Source organism: Maniola jurtina, chromosome 13, assembly GCF_905333055.1.
Source record: "Maniola jurtina chromosome 13, ilManJurt1.1, whole genome shotgun sequence".
Lineage (NCBI taxonomy): Eukaryota > Metazoa > Arthropoda > Insecta > Lepidoptera > Nymphalidae > Maniola > Maniola jurtina.
In genome coordinates, this window is record NC_060041.1 from 5,493,471 (window position 1) to 5,515,458 (window position 21,988).

Here is a 21,988-nt window from a genome sequence, read left to right on the forward strand (position 1 = left end):
ATAAACTCAAATTGCTCAAAAGTCATTTTTGATATCATTTCTTCAGAAATGGTCAGAAATTAAAATTTGAAAATATTCACTCAAAAAATACTAATAAATATAAATGAATCACTTTATTTCTATGTAAATGTGTAATTGTTTCATACAAATATAAATTTCTTTACAAAAATTAACTTAACTGCCAAGCCACAACGAAGCATTCTGTATTACAATGTCCAGCGAAACCCCAAAAAACGTAAGTTTTTGTTTTTATTAAAATGTATAGGCATAAGTGACCAAGTAAATACAAATGCATAAATAGCTTTTGTTTTTTGCAAAATATTGTATAGGATTTGCCTGTCGCTGTATGATTCACGATGACATATTTATCAAAGTATATGAGCGTCTATGTAGTTTCAAGTTTGATATAATTGATTGCATGCCTTTGGTGAAATGGTTTTCGATACAGTTAGCGGCGGATGTATGTCATTGTTTACGCGTGCCGACTGAATACATAGCATATGAATGTGTCTCACAAGACTTGACCTGATATAGTCTGTTACACTGAATAAATCCTTATTTATTGGATTGTAAAGATTTACGTTTTATTCGTTTAACTAAAGGTTTAATTTTATTTTGAATTATTGTATTACTTACCTTGCAGGGTTTACTGTAGATGATGCCATCTATGTAGATTCAGGTTTTTAACACGTTAAACGCCATGGGGGTCACCGGTGACCTCACCCTTCCTCTATCATAGCGCCATGGGGGTCACCGGTGACCTCAACGTATAGTCATATTCAAACTACTTTTTCTCGCCGCCGGCCATACTGACTGTTACTTTATTCGTACTCCGTGACCGGCACGGCGCTGTAGAACTATACTGCGCAGTGGGACAAACATACCTTGTAAGGAATTGAAAAAATGAAAGATAGCGAAAAAAGTAACCAAAATAAAAATTCAGGATATATAATTCAAATTAGTCTTTATTATTTAAACGAAAATTAGCAGTCTTTATTTTTTAATGAAATATAAACATAAAAATCAGTTTTACTGAAAAATAAAATAAAGTGTAGCGGGTGGCCGGCGGGGTGGCCGGCGCGGCGCCGGGTACCGGAAAATATATTTTCTGTATTTGTGCGCCATGGGGTGCACCGGTGACCTCAGCTATGTATTTGACTGTAACTATGTAACCCATGTACAGAATTGAATAAAACTTATTTTCTATACGTATCGTAACATAATAAACAAATTACGACCAAAAGTATTTTTACGATTTTTATTTTTTTCTATCGGCGTTTAACGTGTTAAAACTTTTGCGTACACTGATTTTACTGAAATAAAAAGTAGCCTATGTCCATCTCTGGGATATAAGTTATACCTGTACCTAATTTCATCAAAATCGGTTGGCAAAAACAGATGGGCCATGAAAAGATAGCTGACAGACAGCCAGACACACTCTTTGATTTTTAATATTAGTATGGATATTTCACCATAGTAAAATTGATATTAGAATAAATGACCTTTATCCCTAATGAGTGGCAAACAGTTTGTTTGTTTGTATTAAACAAATATTTATTCTATTGGAAATCAATCAGAATAGAAACCACATTGTAAAACAATCGTATTTATACATTTAAATACACTATCACCTATTTTTAATGCAGCAGATATTATTTATTGTTAAAATGAAACAGTATTGTAAACTTACTAAAGCTATCAGGAAGAAGAAAAGTAGCTGAGAAGAATAATAATAATAATTATTACACATCTCACTCATCACATACTCAGTCAAATCAGAAGATTTATATCACATACTCAGTCAAAATTCTATCACCATCTTGTGTCAAAATCAAAATTTACCTATTTCAAGTAGGACTAGTGTCTCTAAGGCGACCTCTGTGACTCAACCACTGGTTCAGAAAGCAGATTCTACTGAGAAGAGCGGTCAACAAACTCAGCAGTTTCTCTTTTCAAATAAAAGTTACAATATTATCAATTTGACAATTCACTACATTATCTTGTAGGAAACTGAAATCTCAGCCATCACTTCTATGTAACTTTGTCATTAAGAAATTCTTCAGTTTTATAATAGCCTTAACTTAATGTTTATGTTATGGTCATTTAGAGAGTTTACAATACAATATAATTGGATCTAAGTAGTATTTTTTTCCTACAGTTTTCTAATTTGGAGACACCCGGCTATGTTGGGTTTGCAAACTTGCCCAATCAGGTGCACCGAAAGTCCGTAAAAAAAGGGTTTGAGTTTACCCTGATGGTGGTAGGGGAAAGTGGGCTTGGAAAATCAACCCTTGTTAACTCTCTGTTTCTAACAGATTTGTACCCTGAGAGAGTTATCCCTGATGCAATAGGTTTGTATATATTTTTATAGGAATACTAGATGATGGCTGCAACTTTGTTCACATGGATACAGGTTTTTAAAAATCCAGCTGGTACTATAAAAAGTTGCCTATGTGTTAATAATTATTCATAGTATATAAGCTACTTTCATTCAAAATTTCACCCAAAATCGGTTCAGTCATGGTGTGAAGGAGTAAAAACATCCAGACTTTCACATTTATTCACATCTAAGCTGAATTGCACTTTATTGTGTTGTTACAAGAGTTGCTATTTATTTGAACATTGTTGGAGTGCTCCTTCTATACACGTAAGGTACTATTAAGTTTTCTGTGATGCAAGATACTGGTGCTGTATATGTAATGGTAGTGTGTTTTTATTGTTGAAATGTTTTATAATAATATCATTTTCCTGCTATATTGTATCCTCATCTTGTTGGTTTTGTTACAAATTTTCCTTTATTAAAAGTTGATAATTAAATAGATCAGAGTCTGTGATCACACTTCACACTAATATTATAAAGCCGAAAGTTTGTATGTGTGTGTGTGTGTGTGTGTGTATGTTTGTTACTCTTTCACGCAAAAACTACCAGACGGATTTGGCTGAAATTTGGAATGGAGATAGATAATATCCTGGATTAGCATATAGGCTACTTTTTATCCCGGAAAATCAAAGCGTTTCCACGGGATTTCGAAAAACCTAAATCCACGCGGGCGACGCCGCGGGCATCGGCTAGTGTAACATAAATTATAAATTCAGCCCTGTATTAGATTTTTTAATAAGCACCTTATTTTTGGTCTCACTTTGGTCTCTCAGAACTTAAAAATAAGGTTTAAACTAATGTTGTATGGGTTAAACAGGTTTAAAATGTATTTAAGCTGTGTCTAAAGTTTTTGTAATGAACCATATTATGTTTAACAGAAAAAACAAACCAAACAGTGAAGTTAGATGCTTCAACTGTTGAGATTGAAGAGAGAGGTGTCAAACTACGACTTACGGTGGTCGATACACCTGGCTATGGAGATGCAATTGATAACACAGACTGCTTTAGAGTAAGTATAATTTAACCCGGGACTTTTAACAGCAGTATGGCTTAATATGTACAAATTTAGAGCTGGATTATGTCTCTACAGAATTTCTCGCCCATTTTTAATGAGAGAGGCTTGAAATGAACATTGTTAACAATTCATGTTTTTTCCAGTCAATAATACAATATATTGATGAGCAGTTTGAGCGGTTTTTACGTGACGAGAGCGGTCTGAATCGACGTAATATTGTCGATAACCGCATCCATTGCTGCTTCTACTTCATCTCTCCATTTGGACATGGGTATGTTTAAATTAATAAATACCTGGCTGGTTTACCTACGCCTTGCGAAAGTTTTGGGCTTACTGGAGGGGCAATGAACATAACATTAGTGTATAACATAACGCACAACAGACGGAAACTTTTAAATGCGGAAACCTGCCCAGAAAGAAGGCACTTACCAGAAAGGGCAAAGTGTATAATATTAGTGCTTACCTGATGAGGTACAGGGCAATAATACCGGATTTTTCGAAATTCCCACGGGATCGAAACCGCGGGCTGTCACTAGTAAATGGTACATGAGAAATATGTTCAGAGTATGCATTACAAAGGATGTTACTCATTATGTTATCAAGCGACAGCAAAGTACAGAACTACACACAGATAACAGTTTAACCCCTCAAATAATATAAGTATGTATAGAGAAGCCATTAACTTCTGTTATCATATCAAACTAAGTAAAAGAGGAAAGGTTTTAGTTTGTTTGTTCATTACATTTAAACTCAATAACTGATGATTGATGTGCTTGACTGATTGTGTTTCATACATGTCACAATATATCAATGTTATGTATTTAGCACACGAATTAATACTATTTTAAAGTTAAGTAAGTATAGTCAACCATAAAATAATTGCTTTGCTATTTTTGACAACAACTTCCAGTACATTAAATATCCCTAAAACTCAGACTTTGTATGTATAGTTCGCGACAGGTCGACATGGCAATTATGGTATGAGGCGAGGGGGCGCCCTGCACACCCGCGCTACCCCGCACTGGGTTAGCTTGGGGCCTGATTGCCATGACGACCTTTTGCGAACTAAATAAGGTCTTATAAACGAAAATATACTATTATGGATTAAGAAACATCTTTCATAAATGATTTTCTATTGTTTTAGCCTCAAACCTCTAGACATAGAGTTCATGAAACAGTTACACAACAAAGTGAACATTGTTCCTGTAATCGCGAAGGCCGATTGTCTGACAAAGAAGGAGGTTCAGCGACTCAAGAGCAGGGTTAGCACTTAAGTTGATATCTATAGAGAGTACTATCACTTTACTCTGGCATTACTTAGAGTTAAAAATTGGAAATGAGAGATATGTTAGGGAGGCATGGCAAGTCAATCTGTAAGGTGTAAGTATGAGTAAAGCCAAATTAGAAAGAAAACAGTTCCTACAGCTAAGATTTAAAGAATAGATATTAACCTGAGAAACCGCAATTTATGATGATTTACCAGCATTTTAATACCAGCTCAAGATACAAGATACAAGATTTTTATTTGCAGAAACATTTTTTTTTTACAGTTAGATGACAAACCACTGAGATAGAAACTTATTTTCTGATGATTCAGTTATTTCTTCTCAAGTAATATATGTTATGAACACTATTATTTTAATTAAATAGGTAATGGAAGAGATTGAAAGAGAAGGGATTAAAATCTACCCTCTGCCTGATTGTGATAGCGACGAAGATGAAGATTATAAAGAACAGGTAACTAATCTATACTAATAAATAGATTTAAATTAAAAAATGCACCTGGCGTAAATTTTATGTTAAACTACTTTAAACCCTATTTATTCAATGGGAAGGGTGGTTTCATTTGATCATTAATTTATTTTGAATAAATTCTCTCTAATTATGCCTGCTGATTCATGTAAATTACAATTTAATAAAAAGCACAATCTTCTTACACTGGACATGTCTATACATTTACGAAACAGCAGTATAGTCAGTCAATCACATTTCACATCACACTATCACGCTTCACACTAATATTATAAAGGAGAAAGTTTGTGTGTATGTCTATGTACGTGTGTAGGTTTGTGTGTGTGAATGTTTATTACTCTTTCACGCAAAAACTACTGGATTGTTTTGGCTGATATTTAGACATGACAAATTATGAACATGAACTACTTTTTATCCCGTAAAAATCCGTGGTTCCCGCGGGATTTTAAAAACCTATATCCACGCGAACGAAGTCACGGGCATCAGCTAGTATTGTATAACACCAAGATACAAGAATCAACTATGCACCACAAAATATAAACTATGTAACGTGTAAACAAATGTATCCTATGTAAATATATGTAGCAAATAAATAAATTTCATTTCATTCCATCCCACCTTCCTAAGTTTACCTCTGTCCAGGTGAATAAAGCTCGCCTTATTTTCCGCACAGGTGCGACAGCTGAAGGCCGCGGTGCCGTTCGCGGTGTGCGGCGCGGGGCAGCAGCTGGAGGTGCGCGGGCGGCGCGTGCGCGGACGCCTCTACCCCTGGGGCGTGGTGGAGGTCGAGAATCCCGAGCACTGCGACTTCATCAAACTGCGCACTATGCTCATGTAAGATTTTTTTTTTACCGGCTATAGTGTCGGCCACGAGTACACACGTAATTAAATTAGTGCAATCTTGGCATGGGCACTAGGCGTATGACAGCACATTGTAGAAAAACTAATTTTGGCCAGGCTTATGTTATGTATTTAACCCTTAATTTATGACCCACGCAAGCAAGCGGCCGTTGCCATTTCAGAACGATGGATAAGATTAGCGCTATCTGTACAAGCTATTATTTTTTTTTAGACAAATCCAATGAGTACAAAGTGGAGTGGATTTAATAAGGCTGAGTGGATTTAATAACTTACAGTCTTACACCCTTCAGTTTGCATTGGAGGTTAAAAAATGGAATTGTCTACAATCAGCACAGAGCATTTTACGACACCCTAGAAAGAAAATGTGTACTGCTCCGTGCATGCCTTGCTCCTGCTCCTCGCGTCTTTGCAGCTGATCAAGACACGCGGTAGCGTCTCGCCAAGTTCGATTCTAATAAGAACGGCGGCACGCTGACAAGTGTATATTACACGAACCATTTCGAGCTACTTTTGACCCCCCCCATAACTCAAAAACTATTAAACCTACACATTTATAATTTTGCATATCTATTAAGGTCTATTTGATCGCTTAGAAACCCAAATTTCATGAAAAAATCTTTTGCAGTTCTTAAGTTATTAACGTCTGAAAAGTGCCATTTTTAACACTCACTCACTCACTCACTCATCAAAAACCTAACCTACTTCCAGGTGAGTTAGAAACTTGAAATTTGGTATAGTGATAGGTAATTAGGTGTATACAAAGGAAAAAATCAGAAAATAGCAAATTATGTTTTAATATGTCATATATTATAGGACAAAGTTATTGGGGCGCCTTGTAGAGAACAGCAAGTATGGATCGAGGCACACATTTTAAGTTTGTAACACTGTGTAATTACCTACCTACTTTCACAATTAATAATAGTGCATTTGTTTATATACTCATCTTTAGAGATCCTTGACCTGTGATCAAAGCCATAAATAAGTGGTCGCCGGTTCGAATTCAGAAATTATGAACGAATAGGTATGAAGGCAAAGTTATTTCATATTATACCTACCTACTTGAAAACAAACAATAATGAACCCTATTACAGGTATGTGTTGTCTAATATACTAGTTGATGCCCGCGACTTCGTCCACGTGGACCTTGTCCTTCGTTTCAAAAACTGTGATTTTTTAAAAATAGCTTATGTCACTCTCTAGGTTCAAGTATACTCACGTAAAAAATTACGTTGATCCGTTGCTCCAATGCGACGTGATTGAAGGACAAATCAACAAAGAAATATTCGCTTTTTAATATGGATTGTGATGGGTCATTAACTTCCAAAGCAAGTAACATAACATTATAACTACATATTAATGTATGCTAGTGACCTGCCTCGGTTTTGCTCGGCTTTGCACGGGCATATAGTATGATATTAGGTCCTTACATATGAAATTGGCGTTTTGTAAGGGAAGAACAAAAAGTCGATTTTTTTAAATATAATATATTTATTTAATCAAAGTATATACCATTGCTGTCTATGCACTTTTGCCATGTCATAAAACCATTCGGAAGGGAATCAATAAAATCTTTGAAGGCGCTATGGACTGCCCCATCGGAGTTGAATTTTTTCCATATATAAGAAGTTATCAAAATTTCTAAAAAAATGGTAATCTATTGGAGCAAGGTCCGGGGAGTAGGTACGGTGGATATCTTAGACATTCCAATTGAGAGCCTCTAATTGGGTAGCCGTCTGTTGTGTGGTCTAGCGTTGTCCTGAAGCAGCAGTGGCCTAGAGCGATTGACCAGCCTCAGTTGTGTGGCAGCTAGCTTTTCCATCATGGTTTGCAGTTGCTGACAATAGACCTCCACCGTAATCGTCTGGCCAGTTTAAGAAAGCTGTAGTGAACGACACCGGTACTAGTCCACCAAACCCTTCAATTCTTCATTATCAACTTTGGTCTCCGGTCATCACCGGGGCTTATTCTGCAGGTCAAAATTTCCAGATCAAAAACGTTGGAATCAAAAACGCACTATGTTTTCCTTTGCGAAACCACCGCCATACACGTCATTAATCCTTCGAGCTGTTTCGGCAGCACTCGTGCCACGAAGCAACTCGTACTCGTAAATAACGTGATATTTCAAGTTTTCCACTTGTTGTTAGTGACCTTTTTAGAAATCACATGGTTTGTTGCTGGACAGCGAAACGTTAAAAATTAAAAACAGGTATAGTCGTACCGGCCGGTTAAGAGCTAATAGCAATAAAACTTTTTAACAATAGTGTTTTATATTATGAACGGTCATAAGCCCTAATGCGGTCGAGTAAAACTCAGCCTAACGACTACTTGTTAAAGCTAAAAATTTATTACCTTTCCCGCAAACAAAGAAATTCTACGACTGCATAGGGTTGTCAAATAGATGTATTTTTCAAATTGCCACTATCATAACTGCACGTAAGGCACATTACTTATAATAATAATGAAACAAATAACAAGATAAACATAATAATTTTTAATTGAAGATTAGGTAGGTGTAAACAGGTGGTTATTTTATCACTTCTAAAGGAAGAAGGACTGATCGGGATTTCCGGACTTTGGAGTTCTGTCACTTGTTGCAACCCTGTTGTAAAATCTATACATATAATAAAATTGGAGAAAAGTGGTGTCTGTACAATGGAAATATATAAAAAAAAAGTAGCAGGGGTTGTTATTATATCGATGCCGAACCCGAAATTGTAATTAATATTTTCTTTGTCTGTTTGCCTGTGTGTTTGTGCACGCTAATATCAGAAACGGCTTATTCGATTTAGATACGGTTTTCACTAATATATTGTAGTAAGCTTCACTTAACATTTAGTGTTTATTTCATGTCAATCGGTTCATAAATAAAAAAGTTGTGTCAATTTAAAGAACCACGGCGAACATTTTTAACGTACAGAGTACGTACTACACTCCTCGCGCCTGAGCGTCCGTGGCTATATAAAGCGCGCTGAGAGCTATTCCACGCGAACGAAGTCGCGGGCACAGGTAGTATTAAGTAAATCTGTTGTAATTATTCATGACGGCATTTGACTTTAAACCTTAGCGTAAACAGTTAAGTTAGCGTTTGGAATGGGTACGTACCGACTTATGATCTTTTGGAATATTTTACCTAATTAGTTAACTTTTATGGCTTTTAACTCCGAACCGGCCGGTACTACTATACAGTTCTTGCAATTCACGAAGGCGAGTAGCTTATGCTTGTGTTCAAGTCGTATCGGTATAAGTAAGGTACACTAAACGTGTGCGTTTGCGAGCGCTGGCTCGCGACTGATTGGTCCAACACGCACGCACACTTACGCAATGCCCATGTTTACAAGTAAAGATCACTCGCCTTCGTGAATTGCAAGAAGTATACCTAGTTTTGAAACAATATCGCACCACTTCTCGTTCAGAAATTACAAATTAGGCACCATTATCACGGTAATATTACATACCATTACCGTGCCATTATTCTGTATCGAAAACAAAGATCTTCAATGGGGCAAAACGATGAAAAAAAGCAGGTAGCTTAGAAACAATAGTGCACATGGGCCACTTTCTTGCAGCATGGGGGTATGTCAGCTGACTCGACACCAAAATATTTGCAATATTATGTTGTTTTAATAATAAAAATTGTATCCCATGAACTTCCAAAACATTTACTGATTAGTACTTAGGTAGGTACTGTACACATTATTGTTTTAATTTTAATAAATAAATATTAATTAACTTTACAAAGTGGTAGTAGTGGTTGAGATGTCGGCCTGCTCTTTAGGTCTGGGGTCCAGGGTTTGTTCCCGGACACGCACCTCTAACTTTCCGAAGTTATGCGTATTTTAAGCAATTAAATATCGCTCTCTTTAACGGTGAAGAGAATCAACTTCTAATGTATAACTAGTAAGTGGACCACTTGTGTTGAAAAACAGTTTATGTAAACTACTTTCATGTAATTTTAGATTCTAAGTATTCAAAAAGTTTTACCTGATATGCAAAGTTGTACGTGTTTAGGTTTAAGTATTTCTGTGTTATCAGGGGGTTCAAAATAGCTTTAAATGATTCGTATAATGATATATTAAGTATACACATTACGCATTACCATGCCAATACATCGCCTTATTAGAATTTGGCTGAATAGTGAATACTAATATGTATTACTCGGATAGTAGATATTAACCGGTTTTATTATTCTAATAAGAAAACTAGAAAAGAGTCGCTAATCTTCAAACGGCTGAACACATTTTCTTAGATTACAGCTATGAACACTCTTGATAAGTGACTAAGCGAAGTTGCATAGCTGCAACCTTTTTCAATCACGCAAAAATTTACAGGTATAGGATAATCCTAATAAATGAAGAGAAATTAACTTAACAATAATTGATGATATCCCATCAAAAACATAAATGTGAAAAAAGTGCCAAGTTCGATAGAGAAAATGAGAGATTGTAAGCTTCGCCGATAAAAGGTAAGCTTCGCCGACAAAAGCATTGATATCTAAATAGGTGCCAAGTTCTTATAGGTCTTTATATCATTCCTACAAGAATGTACAAGAAACTTTGATCGTTTTAAAATATTATTTTATGTTATTGAGTACATATAACTTGGCAAGTTTTAATAGTCGGTTAATTACATTTAATGTTTAATATAAAATATAGTACACTTAGCAAGTTTTGATATTTGCCAATACATTCCTAAACTTAAACTAAATTTTATGTTAAACGTAAAATGTGATTTACTGACTTTTAAAACTTGGCAAGTTATATGTACTCAATAACATAAAATAATATTTTAAAACGATCAAAGTTTCTTGTACATTCTTGTAGGAATGATATAAAGACCTATAAGAACTTGGCACCTATTTAGATATCAATGCTTTTGTCGGCGAAGCTTACCTTTTATCGGCGAAGCTTACAATCTCTCATTTTCTCTATCGAACTTGGCACTTTTTTCACATTTATGTTTTTGATGGGATATACATATTTACAACTAATGTGATGCTAATTATGTCACAAGTTAAGAGCGATCAAAGTTGTCACATGATTTTAGGCTTATTTCATGGTTTAATGACGTATTATACTGTAGATGTATATACAACGATTTATTTGATGAATTTGTCTATATTTGGACCCAATTACATGAGTCGTGGTCATGACATCTACATTATAGTAATATGTATCAATTATCATTTGTAATAGTAGGTATGTGTTTTATCTGGCAGCACTCACATGCAAGACCTGCAGGAAGTGACGCAAGAGGTGCACTATGAGAACTACCGCTCGGAGCGACTGGCGCGCAACGGACAGATTCCCAAGCGGCACACGTGAGTTATCTATACATCATCATCAAGCTTCTAATTTTGAAAAATCGGCGCAAAATTGCCTGTCTATTGGTATTCTACAGTCTATTGGTATTGATACCATTACACAAAGTGTACCCAAGAACTCTTTGACCTGGTCCCTCCTTCATTTCTCTACTATTGTACCGCAAGGCATCGTCAAGGTCAGCATTTGTTCCCTACTCAATTAAAATACTAAGGTAATCTGAACTGACCTTAAGGTGGAATCCAATTGTCTAGAAGATGCCTAATCACTCTTGCCTTGAAGGGGAAAACTGATGACGGAAGGGCTTTCTATATTCTAGCGAATTCGAATTAAAAACAAAGAAGTAAATCGCTTTGTACATGTCCGTGGAATTTTAACTATACAGGGGTGCAGACCTTTACGAAGCCTTGCGGCCTAATGTATGACCGCCTTTATTCAACTTTGAATACTTCACCCTGGAGGCCTTATTGAATATATTAAAGCGCTAAGCCTGTATAGACTTCAGTAATCATGATCCGCCAAGACAGTAGAATTAATTTAATATTTGCTCCGATGCAAGGCTATTCTAATTAAACTAGGTAATTATGCCCAGATGTTTAATTGAATCAGGTCAGTAATGTGAAATATGATCTTGAGAGGCCTTGGTGTTGATCTTGAATACTAATAATTATGTTATGTCTAGATCTACATAGGGTATGGTGTAAGAAATAAAATATGCTGTAAAGAAACTGTCATTATAACAAAAATAAAGTGCTAGAATAATGAGCTAGAAAGTCCAATGACATAGCTCCTAAGACTGAGTTCTACAGAGCACACTTTAATTTTCCTCAGACTTAAGTTCTAGTTAAATGAAACAGATTTATGTCACTGATACAACACTGTCTCGTTTTAACAGTGTCCGAAGTCTGACTTCCATGTTTCTTGTACCAATATTCTTTCAAATAAAGATTTTTTTTATTTAAGACCCAATTCTTCTCTCTATTTGTAAGTTTTGCCTCATTGGCTTCTTAGTTCCTGCTTCTTTGATTGATTGATTGTCTATCCGTTCGTTATCTATGTATTTGCGCATTATTCATTCGATTGAACTGAAAAGTACAGTATTGTTGGGACTTGCAGGTTGCTTCTGACATATTATCACCAACATACAAAAGACGCGCGAGTCGCTTTGCACGCATGCCGTGGGTTAGCTAGGAATGAATATAAAATGATAGAATTTGCTAGGCAAGCGCGCTTCATCTTAGGCTGGATCATCCCTTGCCAACAGGTCTGATTGCAGCCAAGCGCTAGTCTATAAATTTAAAAAAACCATTTCTGCTACAGATCTACAGAGAGTGGACTGAGTGAATCAGACTCGGGCTTGACTAACGGATCCAACGAAGACCCCACTGAACGTGAACGCGCACTACGTGAAAAGGTATGATTATTCAATAAAATGTATTGGTTTAGATAACGTTATTTCACTCCATATGTTCACTAGCCGCTTAAATCTTTTCTAATTTTTATAAAAGAAGAAAACTGACTGACTGACAGAGGCCTTACTACCACTGCTTTAATTAGAGAAGTCTTGTATAAAAATATCATAACATTACTACTTTAAAAGGTGGTAGTTGGGCCCCAGATCAATGTACAACTGGGTTTAGAAACTAGAGATTTTGCATTATGTAGATCCCCAACTAATTAAGTTAAGAGTAGCACAAGAATAGTAGATAAGTTTTATACAGACTTCGTCTGTGTTGGTGTTAGCTGGCGGGCGTGCTCTGCCTTTTTGGAGTGTTTTTTTTTTTTTTGTTAAATCTGACTGGAAAGCGCTCTAAAGGGGTGCCTTGCGTATGTCGGCGAGCGCCGGCACAGACGGGGTCCATACTTGTATAGTTTAACTAACTTGTTTAAATAACTACAAACTTGACATTGGCTAATCTTTGTAAAGCCAGACGAGAGAGAGAAGTTTTATATAGTTTAGCATCTGGTTGAGGGTTATGACTAGATGCTAAACTGTATAGAAATCATGTACTGTGTTGTTGTCAGGAGGCGGAGTTGCGTCGCATGCAAGAGATGCTGGAGCAGATGCAGCGCCAGATGCAGCTGCAGGCGGCCGCGTCCACCACCTCCGCATAGTGCAGCCGCGCCCTGCAGGTGCGTACACATATCTGATCTTGAAAAACCGGACAAGGGCCAGTCGGACTCACATATGCACGGTTCCGTACCATCCGTAACTTCGTGCGTAAACAAACTATATAAAAAACTAGAAAATTGAAAAATTAACATTTTATGTCACGCTTTACTTCATAATAATTTCAAATGTTTTTAGTTTGTGTAAAAAAATGTTTTCTTTTGCCAAAAATAGGCGTAATTCCAATCGTCGATTTTCAATTTTGATGATTGTCAATTTTGTTTCATACTTTAGGAATGACAACCATGCTTGATAAAAAGAAATGATAATAATATCTATAAGGTCTATGTTGGAGCCCGCTTGGCATATTTAGGTTATATGTGGCAGGAAACATGGATGCTGGAGCCTGGAAGAGTGGCCAATCTTTTACGGTTCGTATCAGAAACGTTTCGTGCGATGGTTAATCTTGAGAAAATCACAGCTCCAAAAAGAGACCTCTTTGTTTGTTGATTTGTCCTTCAATCACGCCGCAATGGGGCAACGGATCGACGTGACTTTTTGCATGGATATAAAGTTCTGGGGACTACCAAATTTTATCCTGAATAATCTAAGAGTTCCCACGGGATTTTTGAAAACCGAAGTCGAGCGCTTCATCCAATATGACATAGGGTTATGTCTATGTGGGTATGTTATTTAAGTTAATACTAATCATTCCAGCTGGGCACTAGTAGGGCGGTTCAGCTGTCGGAGGCATGCGACGTTGTGAACTCCATACTGCGAGTCATACCCTACTGCGTCACTTCCACTTGAAAATACACGTTGCCAACTCAACATCTATAGACCTCCTCGATTCACTTGTTACAACGATCCCAATAGAAATATTATAAGAAGGCTCGGACAAACACAAAGTGCGACGGAAACTGCGTACCAAGGCCGAGTAATATAATGCGTACATTTTGAGAAAGGACTCGCCATATTTGCATCAAATCTTACTTTTGACATGATAGTTGACACAAAGCAAAATTTAGTATGGCGAATCATTTCTCGTTTTGTATACAAGGAACTGTATGAAGCACGTGATACTGCAAGTGGTTGTGAACGTCTTTCAAACACTTGCTTGTATAACAACTTCTAGTACCTGTATGCAGCCTTAGTATAAGATTTTACATATCATTGTTGGAATAATGTGAGCATTGAAAATACTTTGCTTTAAAGCTCAAGTTCATTCAAACATCTACAATAGGCGCTCCAAGCGGAAAAATTGTGAAATGAAAATAGTTAGTACTGAAATTTGACCTTAGACCTTCAGGTCCATTTCATTGTGTCATTACTATGTTTCTTTGCTCGAGTTCTATTAACATTGATGAGATGTTAAATCTTATACTAAGAAGACTTACAGGTAAGTCAAAAGTGTAAAATCTCATACTGTGGTAAGTAGGACTGCATTAGACATGCTTTCGTCGCCCGTTGTGTATTCCCAGGCCTCGAATGACGATAAAATAAAAATTATTAAATTCTTCGTTATGAGTATAGTCCATACAAAATGACTTCTCACGCGCCATTTTAACTCTATGGGTCAACTGTCATGTCAAAACTACTTAAAATAAGGATTAAAATCGTACTTTTAACATGATATTTGACACTAAGTCAAAATGGCGCATGAGAACTCATTTTTTATTGGAAGATTATTTTTACGCATTAAACGAGTAAGACTTACTATATTAAAATGCTTAGACGATTGCAGTTTCTTCCCTACGCTTTGTTATTGCGTGAAATAAACATTAGTTATTCTACCCATAATATTATATAAAATAGCTACCCATAGATATTTTAACAAAAAAATTAGGCATACAGAAAAAAAGATGCGTAGCTTCACTTAGTGAACTTCACTTCGAATTGAAGCCACGTGTCTTTTTTTTAAAGTCTTCATCACATAAAACGCGTACATAGCGCTCGTCAAGGCGTCAACAACTTAGTAGGCATAGTAACGTCGCGTTTTGAATGTCGCACAGGTTAGGCCCTTGAACATGTATATAGTGCATTTTTGGTAAAGATCACGCCATATTTGCTGTGTCAACTGTACGAATGTACTTGTACTTTTGACATGACAGTTGACACATGGAGCAAATATGGCGAATACTCACTCAAAATACTTATCATCATTGTCTAACATTCACACAAGAACGCTGAGCGTATAATAACAAATATATTTCAACCTAGCGTTCTGACGTCGCGTCGTGTACTTCAGTGGCGAACTCTGTGTCACAGGTTCAAACTTGAATAGTACAACACTAAGTGAAGCTGTAGCGCGGTACTAGAACGGGACGCTATTACATATTGACGCGCGATGTAACTACGCGTTCTGTTTGACGAAGGTTTAATGTTACGAAATTATAGACCTTAGAACTTTTGACTCCATCTCATATCGACAACTCTACTAGATGATTACTACGTACTGGATAGTGTGATCGCGATGACGTTTGCTTGTTTTCCATAGACACAAAACAGGAATAGACTGATTAGACTTGCAATAAAGTTTGCGTTATGATTTATGAGTTACTCGAAATAATCTGACATGTACACTCTCTATTAAAACTCTTATAAATAGCTTTACATAATGGCGTTATAATACCTATTTTTACTTTGTAAAATCGAACCCAGTTATGCCACAATCGCATTGCTTTCGAGAAAGGGAAGTTTGACTTGAAGGTTTCTTATGGTTTAACGTTTAAACGTCTTTCTTGCAAAGACACTTTAAAGAAATAGCGACTCTTGCTCCGACGCTGTAAAGTGCAATTCAGCTTGCACAGTGTGCGGTCTCGCGCCGCATATCGGCTCACGTGACTAAATGTAATTTAGTGTTTTAAAAGCCACTTTGCTTCAGAGCTTTGCCACGTTTTTAAGCAGCTTAAATGTATTCATTTAGGATTTTATAATTTATTGAGAATTCATTACTTAAATCTTTTTTGTCAATTTATGGATTAATTTATTTTGGCATAACTGGGTCCCAAACTAGGTGCAAAGGGAAGACGAAGACAGTGGATATGCGTCTTTTCTAAAATGTTACAAAGGAAACGATCTACATGACGTGATTGAATTGACGAATGAATAATAAAAGTTTAGTTTACTTTGTAACAAGAGAGAAGACATGTGACCTAAACTCTGTCGTCATATGCTTTGATCCTAAATATTTGGCGTTAAAGTTTTTTATTGACTGTACACGTCGTTTCGAGTTGAACACACAGTGAGCACAATGTGGGTGCATAGTGTCTTAATCTAAGTAGTTACTAAGCTATGAATATAATTTTTGTATCAACGATTTGAATTCACATCTGCGCAAGCGCATGGGCTCTGCACACAACGCGCACCATAAGAACATGGTGTAGAGTAGACGAGGTGGTGTGTTCACGAAAGGTTTGCAAGCAATACGCATTCATGTTTTACAAGGCATGGCGTACACAGTTTTGGTGTGAGTATAAACTTAATACATATACGCCTTCGCGACATGCACGTGCGTACAAAGAGAATGACGCGTTCATAGCCGCTGGATGCGAGTTGTATGCACGGTTTGTGCGCGTGCGCAGGTGTGGATTCGTCTGTAGACATAATTATTATTACCTATTATATGAAAGAATAAACCTAGCCGCTGCGAGTTAGAGAGTAAAAATAAATATTACAGTCTCTTTAAATAAAACGTTGTCAATTTGATATTCCTAAATATAAATTTCATAAACTCTTTTCTGATAAATAAATTAGAGAAGACTAATAATCGAGAATTTCTACTGCATGTTTTAGTAGTATCGTTCTATAAAGCCAATAGGATTGCGTAGTACATTGAGGCTGAAATACAACGTACTTTACTTTTTACGGTTTTTTATTATTATAAATCTTCTTCACATCCTAAGTCTTTTGACCTATTTGGCACATAAAAACATAATTCTGTGTATTGACTGACCTCTTCTATAGTACGTACAGGTCGAGATGGCAATCGAACTGGGGACGCCCCGCGCGCCCGCATATCCAGTGCGGGAGAGCGCGGGTGTGTGGGGCGTCCCCCCGCCTCATACCCCGATTGCCATGTCAACCCGTCGCGTACTATAGATGTCCATTTCAGTGGTATTGACGGATGATAGAGAGGAGGCCACCAATGTTACGTCCCAAATTCGTTCAGACAAAGTAGAAAATAATAATCGATTTAATTACTCAAATGTTTGAAAAAAATTGTCAGGTGAATCGATTATAATTGTTTATTCGGTCGGTAATTTAGTCGAGCTATGACATAAATGTTGGCAATTTAGAGCTGTCTTATATAAATACTATCCATTCACCGTCGTAGTGTGTCGGGGATCTGAAATTCTTGTTATAAACAAAATATTTTATGTTTTGAATGTTCCTTTTCGTTGTAAGAGTGACAACACAATGTGAAAGTATAATTTTGAATCTAGGCCCAATTCCCATCTAGGTATGTGGCGTGATGTAAGCGAAATTTTCAACATGTCTATATTTGTTAAATGGAATTAGTGACGTCATGTTAGAGTCATCACGTCATGCCATGCCTAATTATTTGGCCAACTCCATCTTACGTTTTCAACGAAAGCCAGATCCTGTTATGTCACTTAGGTGGGCATTGGATCATAAATATAACATATTATTAAGTATAGGGATATTTTATAGTTATTCAATATAACAAATTGTTTTATAGAGAGTTTTAACGAACTAATATTTGCAATACAGTATATATCATGTTTAATTATGTTAGCCTTAATGCCTATTGTATTGTGCATCACGTATTTGTATTATTTACTCGTAAATAAAACTTTTTATTTGCTTTTTATTAACTGTAGCAAAAGCACATTTTCGAAATATCAGTCTGACGCTCAAAAAGAATATTGATTACTTCTATTATTAATTTTGTATTTTATAAAATAATCATAAGTTTTAGACTTGACGATTAAAAGCGATTTCATATTATCTGTTTCAGTTGGAACCGATAAATTACCATAAAATGTACACAATGTGCACAATATAGATAATCGATATTGAATCGATAAATGTGGAAACGCTATTATGATATTCTAATGTTTTTGACAAGTTATATTGATCTGATTTTTACTAGTTTTGCTTGTGCCATCTATCTGAATTAATAATATTGTCATTTATAATAGTATCGGATTCTTATAATTATTTAGTTAGGGTTAGAATTATATCGATATTTTGTATACATCGATAGTATTATTTATCAATATTATTTTCAAATAAGTGACTGATATAATATCTTCCGTTTGTATTACGCGAAATTATTTTTTACTTGTTTTTAATTTAAAGTATTAAGCTATATAATCGCAAGCATATTATTATTTTTTATTAATTAATTAATGTATTCGATTTGTATTTAGTAAATATTATGTTAGTTTAATAAGCGAAGTGAATTATATTCCATTATAGATTCCATTATTAACTTTTAATGAAGTTTTCCGAAGGGATAGGTACATAACCGAACAATAAATATTATAAATTGTACTTAAAATGTTTTGAAATAATAGGTGTGTTGAAATTTAATAATTTGAAAGTTTACGTTTACAGAAAAGAATTAACGAAATAATGGTTTTGTTAAGATTATATTAAATAAACATTTATAAGATTATGACAGGCCGTTATCAAAAAGTAGTTGTGTGCAAAGGCATCAATGTATAATTCCAATATTGGTGCGTTTATATAAAAAAAATCGATTTGATATAAACAAAAATCTCAATCTACTATTTTATAATGTTAAATAAACTATTGAATAGAGCATGACATACTTAAATATCAATGTAGAAAATTGGCTACGCTAGTGTAATAATATGATCGTGATAGATTTAATTGGTGCCAAAGCTGTGACACAAAGGTTGGTCTTGAACTAAGAATGTCAACGAATTGTGACTTGTTCTTAATATTAAATAAATTATCATAACGAAATAGTCATATTATGTAATCATATTTTTTATAAAAAAATAAAGTAATAATAAAATGATGATGTTTTCTTCCAATACTAGTCTAGTCCACAAAACTAATATAGTAGGTAGGGGAGGTATTTAGTGGTTCAGAACTAGGCTATTGAAGTACAGCAGTTGCTTTTGAAACAGTTATTCAAATTGGGATACTGTTGTACACTCTTTGATTGTAAATTATTGAATTGAAAAGTATAATAGGATATTTATTTATAAATAATATATTTAAAATCTTCCCAAACTGGAAAGGATTAGGGAACAGAGAAGTGAGAACCCATGAACGTGGTCTTAGAGCAAAGTAGTAAGATCAGGCCTAACCATAGATGTAGGAAATATTTTGTAGAGTGCATTAAAATAAAATAAAAACGCATTTGCCTCATTTTAAAACTACACGATTATTATTATTCAAGCATTGATAATAATTTAAATTTTTTTATATGTTTCTAAAGTTACCCATCACTCGAACTCGATAGACCGATCGGGGACGTCAATTATAGGTAATTATTGCTTATTGCAAAGAGATAATTATAAGACTAGAGGGACTATATAGAGGATTACTATCCTATATGTTATTGATCTGTGGTCATAACGGACTGTAGTTTGACTTAGGCCTTAAAAGAGTTATATCCAGGGCTGTAAAATAAATTAAGAAAAAAAAGTAGTTCGACTTGACATGGCCAGTGTTGCTGGGCACGAGCGACTTTTTTCACTCTTAGCGACAAAAACATTTAGCAACTTATGAAAAGTATATTCGTTGAATTTTGTCATGAAATTAAAATTGCGGTCACGGTCTAACAGATAACTTGTCAGGTCACCAAGAATGAGGCTGACTTGCTTTTAAAATTTAGTTCCTTGATATTCTATTTATTAAATTATTGACAGTAAAAAAATGAAATAAGGTTTAATTTTTATAAAAAAAAAAAAATATTTGATTTTATATAAAAAGTTAGTTATTTTGTCTTGGTTTTCCATTCTTATTTCAGGGACTTCTAGCGACTATTAACTTTTTTTTCTGCATTGCGACATCTGGCGACTTTTCGAAGGCATAGCGACAAACGGTTTTAAAGAGTTAGCAACACTGGACATATTAGGAGAACCATAGAGCATAGAAACAACTATTGTCGTTTTGTCGTTTTCGTTTCGTGCATGGTACTTAGGTTCTTTATCTGAGTTTTCGTGTTTTCTGTTATCAAACAGTAAAAATATCAGAATTTAATGTGTTAAAACATGGCGATTGTGGAGGACGAAGTGAGACATGGCTCAGAAGAAGAGAATGAGATCGAAGTGGTCGTCGAGGAAGACGATGCAGACCAAGATTCTGATGATTCAGACGTAAGCATTTCTCACTTATTTATAATACGTGCGAGCGAATGTTACAGTTACCGAAATATATGTACACCTTATATTTGCCTTAAAATAAGCGTTTTTAATAACACTCATCTACCTTCTACATTAAGTAAACATGTATTAGTTACTTTAGCCAAGAAATTATTTTATTAACTTTATCAATTGATATTTCCGTTATATTTTTGATTCCTAGTTGAATGTATATTACTTTTAAAGCTCTTCCTTATAAAACATCATGCTTATATACTAACGACCCTCCCCAGCTTCGCACGGGTTTAAATTAGATATGCGGAAAATGTAATAAGCTTATTACAATTTCCGCATAGAACAATTTTTTTTCGAAAATAAAATTATGGCTGTCACTCAGGAATAGTGTAGCTTTCTAGGGGCGAAAGAATTCCAAAATCGGTTCAGTAGTTCCGGAGATTACTTGCTACAAACTTTACCTCTATAAATTACTGTAGATAACCTTAGCATAATAACAGTCTAAAAAAAGTCAGTTGTTTCTGTTATTTAATTTTTTGTTGTTATTGTTCTTTTACTGTTGGTTGCTTCTGTTATTTTATTGTTCGTTGTTTCTGTTATTTTTTTAAATGTGATAAGAATGAGATGTATAAAATAAATGAGAGAAGAAAAATTTACGTTAACAATAATATATGATTTTCCAAATTTTTGCCCCAAGCTAGATAGCTGTCTTGTACTGTGACACTGCAGAGTATAAAATATTATAAAGTAAAAAAGTCAACAAGATGTAGCAGCCCCAGTTAGAAATTGGTGATGTTACCTTGAAGAAGAGGTAAAGCTTTTGTGCTTGCACCTGATCTCGCTCTAGTCATTTTGGATTGCCATCCCATTAGACTAAGGGAGTAAAGCATAGAGTTCAACTGTATATTTGGCTTGTCTCCATTGATAATTAAGATCATCATTAACATGACCAACCAATACACATCCATTGCTGGATTAAGGTATCTTGTAGCCACTTCCACAGCGGCAGTAATCACTTAACATCAGGTGACCCGTCTGCTCATTGGCTCGCTATTTTTTTACTATAAAAATAAATAAGTATTATATTAATAGGATGATGATGATGAAGAGGCCATTGAGAAGAAGGTTGCTGATTTGGAGCAACGCATAGCTGATGATCCGTACAACTACAATGACCACATTGACCTGATTCAGGCACTTTGGTAAGTTAATTATACTGTAGCTAACAAA

At 35.3% G+C, this 21,988-nt stretch overlaps 2 protein-coding genes and 2 long non-coding RNA genes across 4 annotated transcripts in view; 3 read left to right on the top strand and 1 right to left on the bottom strand.

Annotated features, from left to right (window-relative positions):
- Positions 1–14,998, top strand: LOC123870868 (septin-1). The gene is made up of 11 exons (XM_045914351.1): positions 1–235; positions 2,159–2,351; positions 3,259–3,389; positions 3,539–3,666; positions 4,540–4,657; positions 5,046–5,132; positions 5,821–5,981; positions 11,224–11,325; positions 12,647–12,740; positions 13,352–13,459; positions 14,154–14,998. The coding sequence occupies exons 1-10, from the start codon at positions 212–214 to the stop codon at positions 13,439–13,441; spliced, it is 1,128 nt and encodes a 375-aa protein (XP_045770307.1). The 5' UTR covers positions 1–211; the 3' UTR covers positions 13,442–13,459; positions 14,154–14,998.
- Positions 9,192–21,988, bottom strand: part of LOC123870879 — a 13,304-nt gene continuing 507 nt past the window's right edge. The window contains exons 2-3 of the long non-coding RNA XR_006797170.1: positions 12,254–12,260; positions 9,192–9,355 (exon numbers count right to left, since the gene is read on the bottom strand). This is a non-coding gene — a long non-coding RNA (uncharacterized LOC123870879). The remainder of the gene's footprint in view (positions 9,356–12,253; positions 12,261–21,988) is intronic.
- LOC123870875 lies at positions 15,005–17,917 on the top strand. Its single transcript, XR_006797166.1, has 2 exons — positions 15,005–17,401; positions 17,538–17,917. It is a non-coding gene; the product is annotated as an uncharacterized LOC123870875 (long non-coding RNA).
- The window catches only part of LOC123870859 (squamous cell carcinoma antigen recognized by T-cells 3-like), a 19,468-nt gene continuing 18,035 nt past the window's right edge, over positions 20,556–21,988 (top strand). The window contains exons 1-2 of the mRNA XM_045914331.1: positions 20,556–20,758; positions 21,851–21,960. Coding sequence (XP_045770287.1) covers positions 20,654–20,758; positions 21,851–21,960 — 215 coding nt within the window. The 5' untranslated portion in view covers positions 20,556–20,653. The remainder of the gene's footprint in view (positions 20,759–21,850; positions 21,961–21,988) is intronic.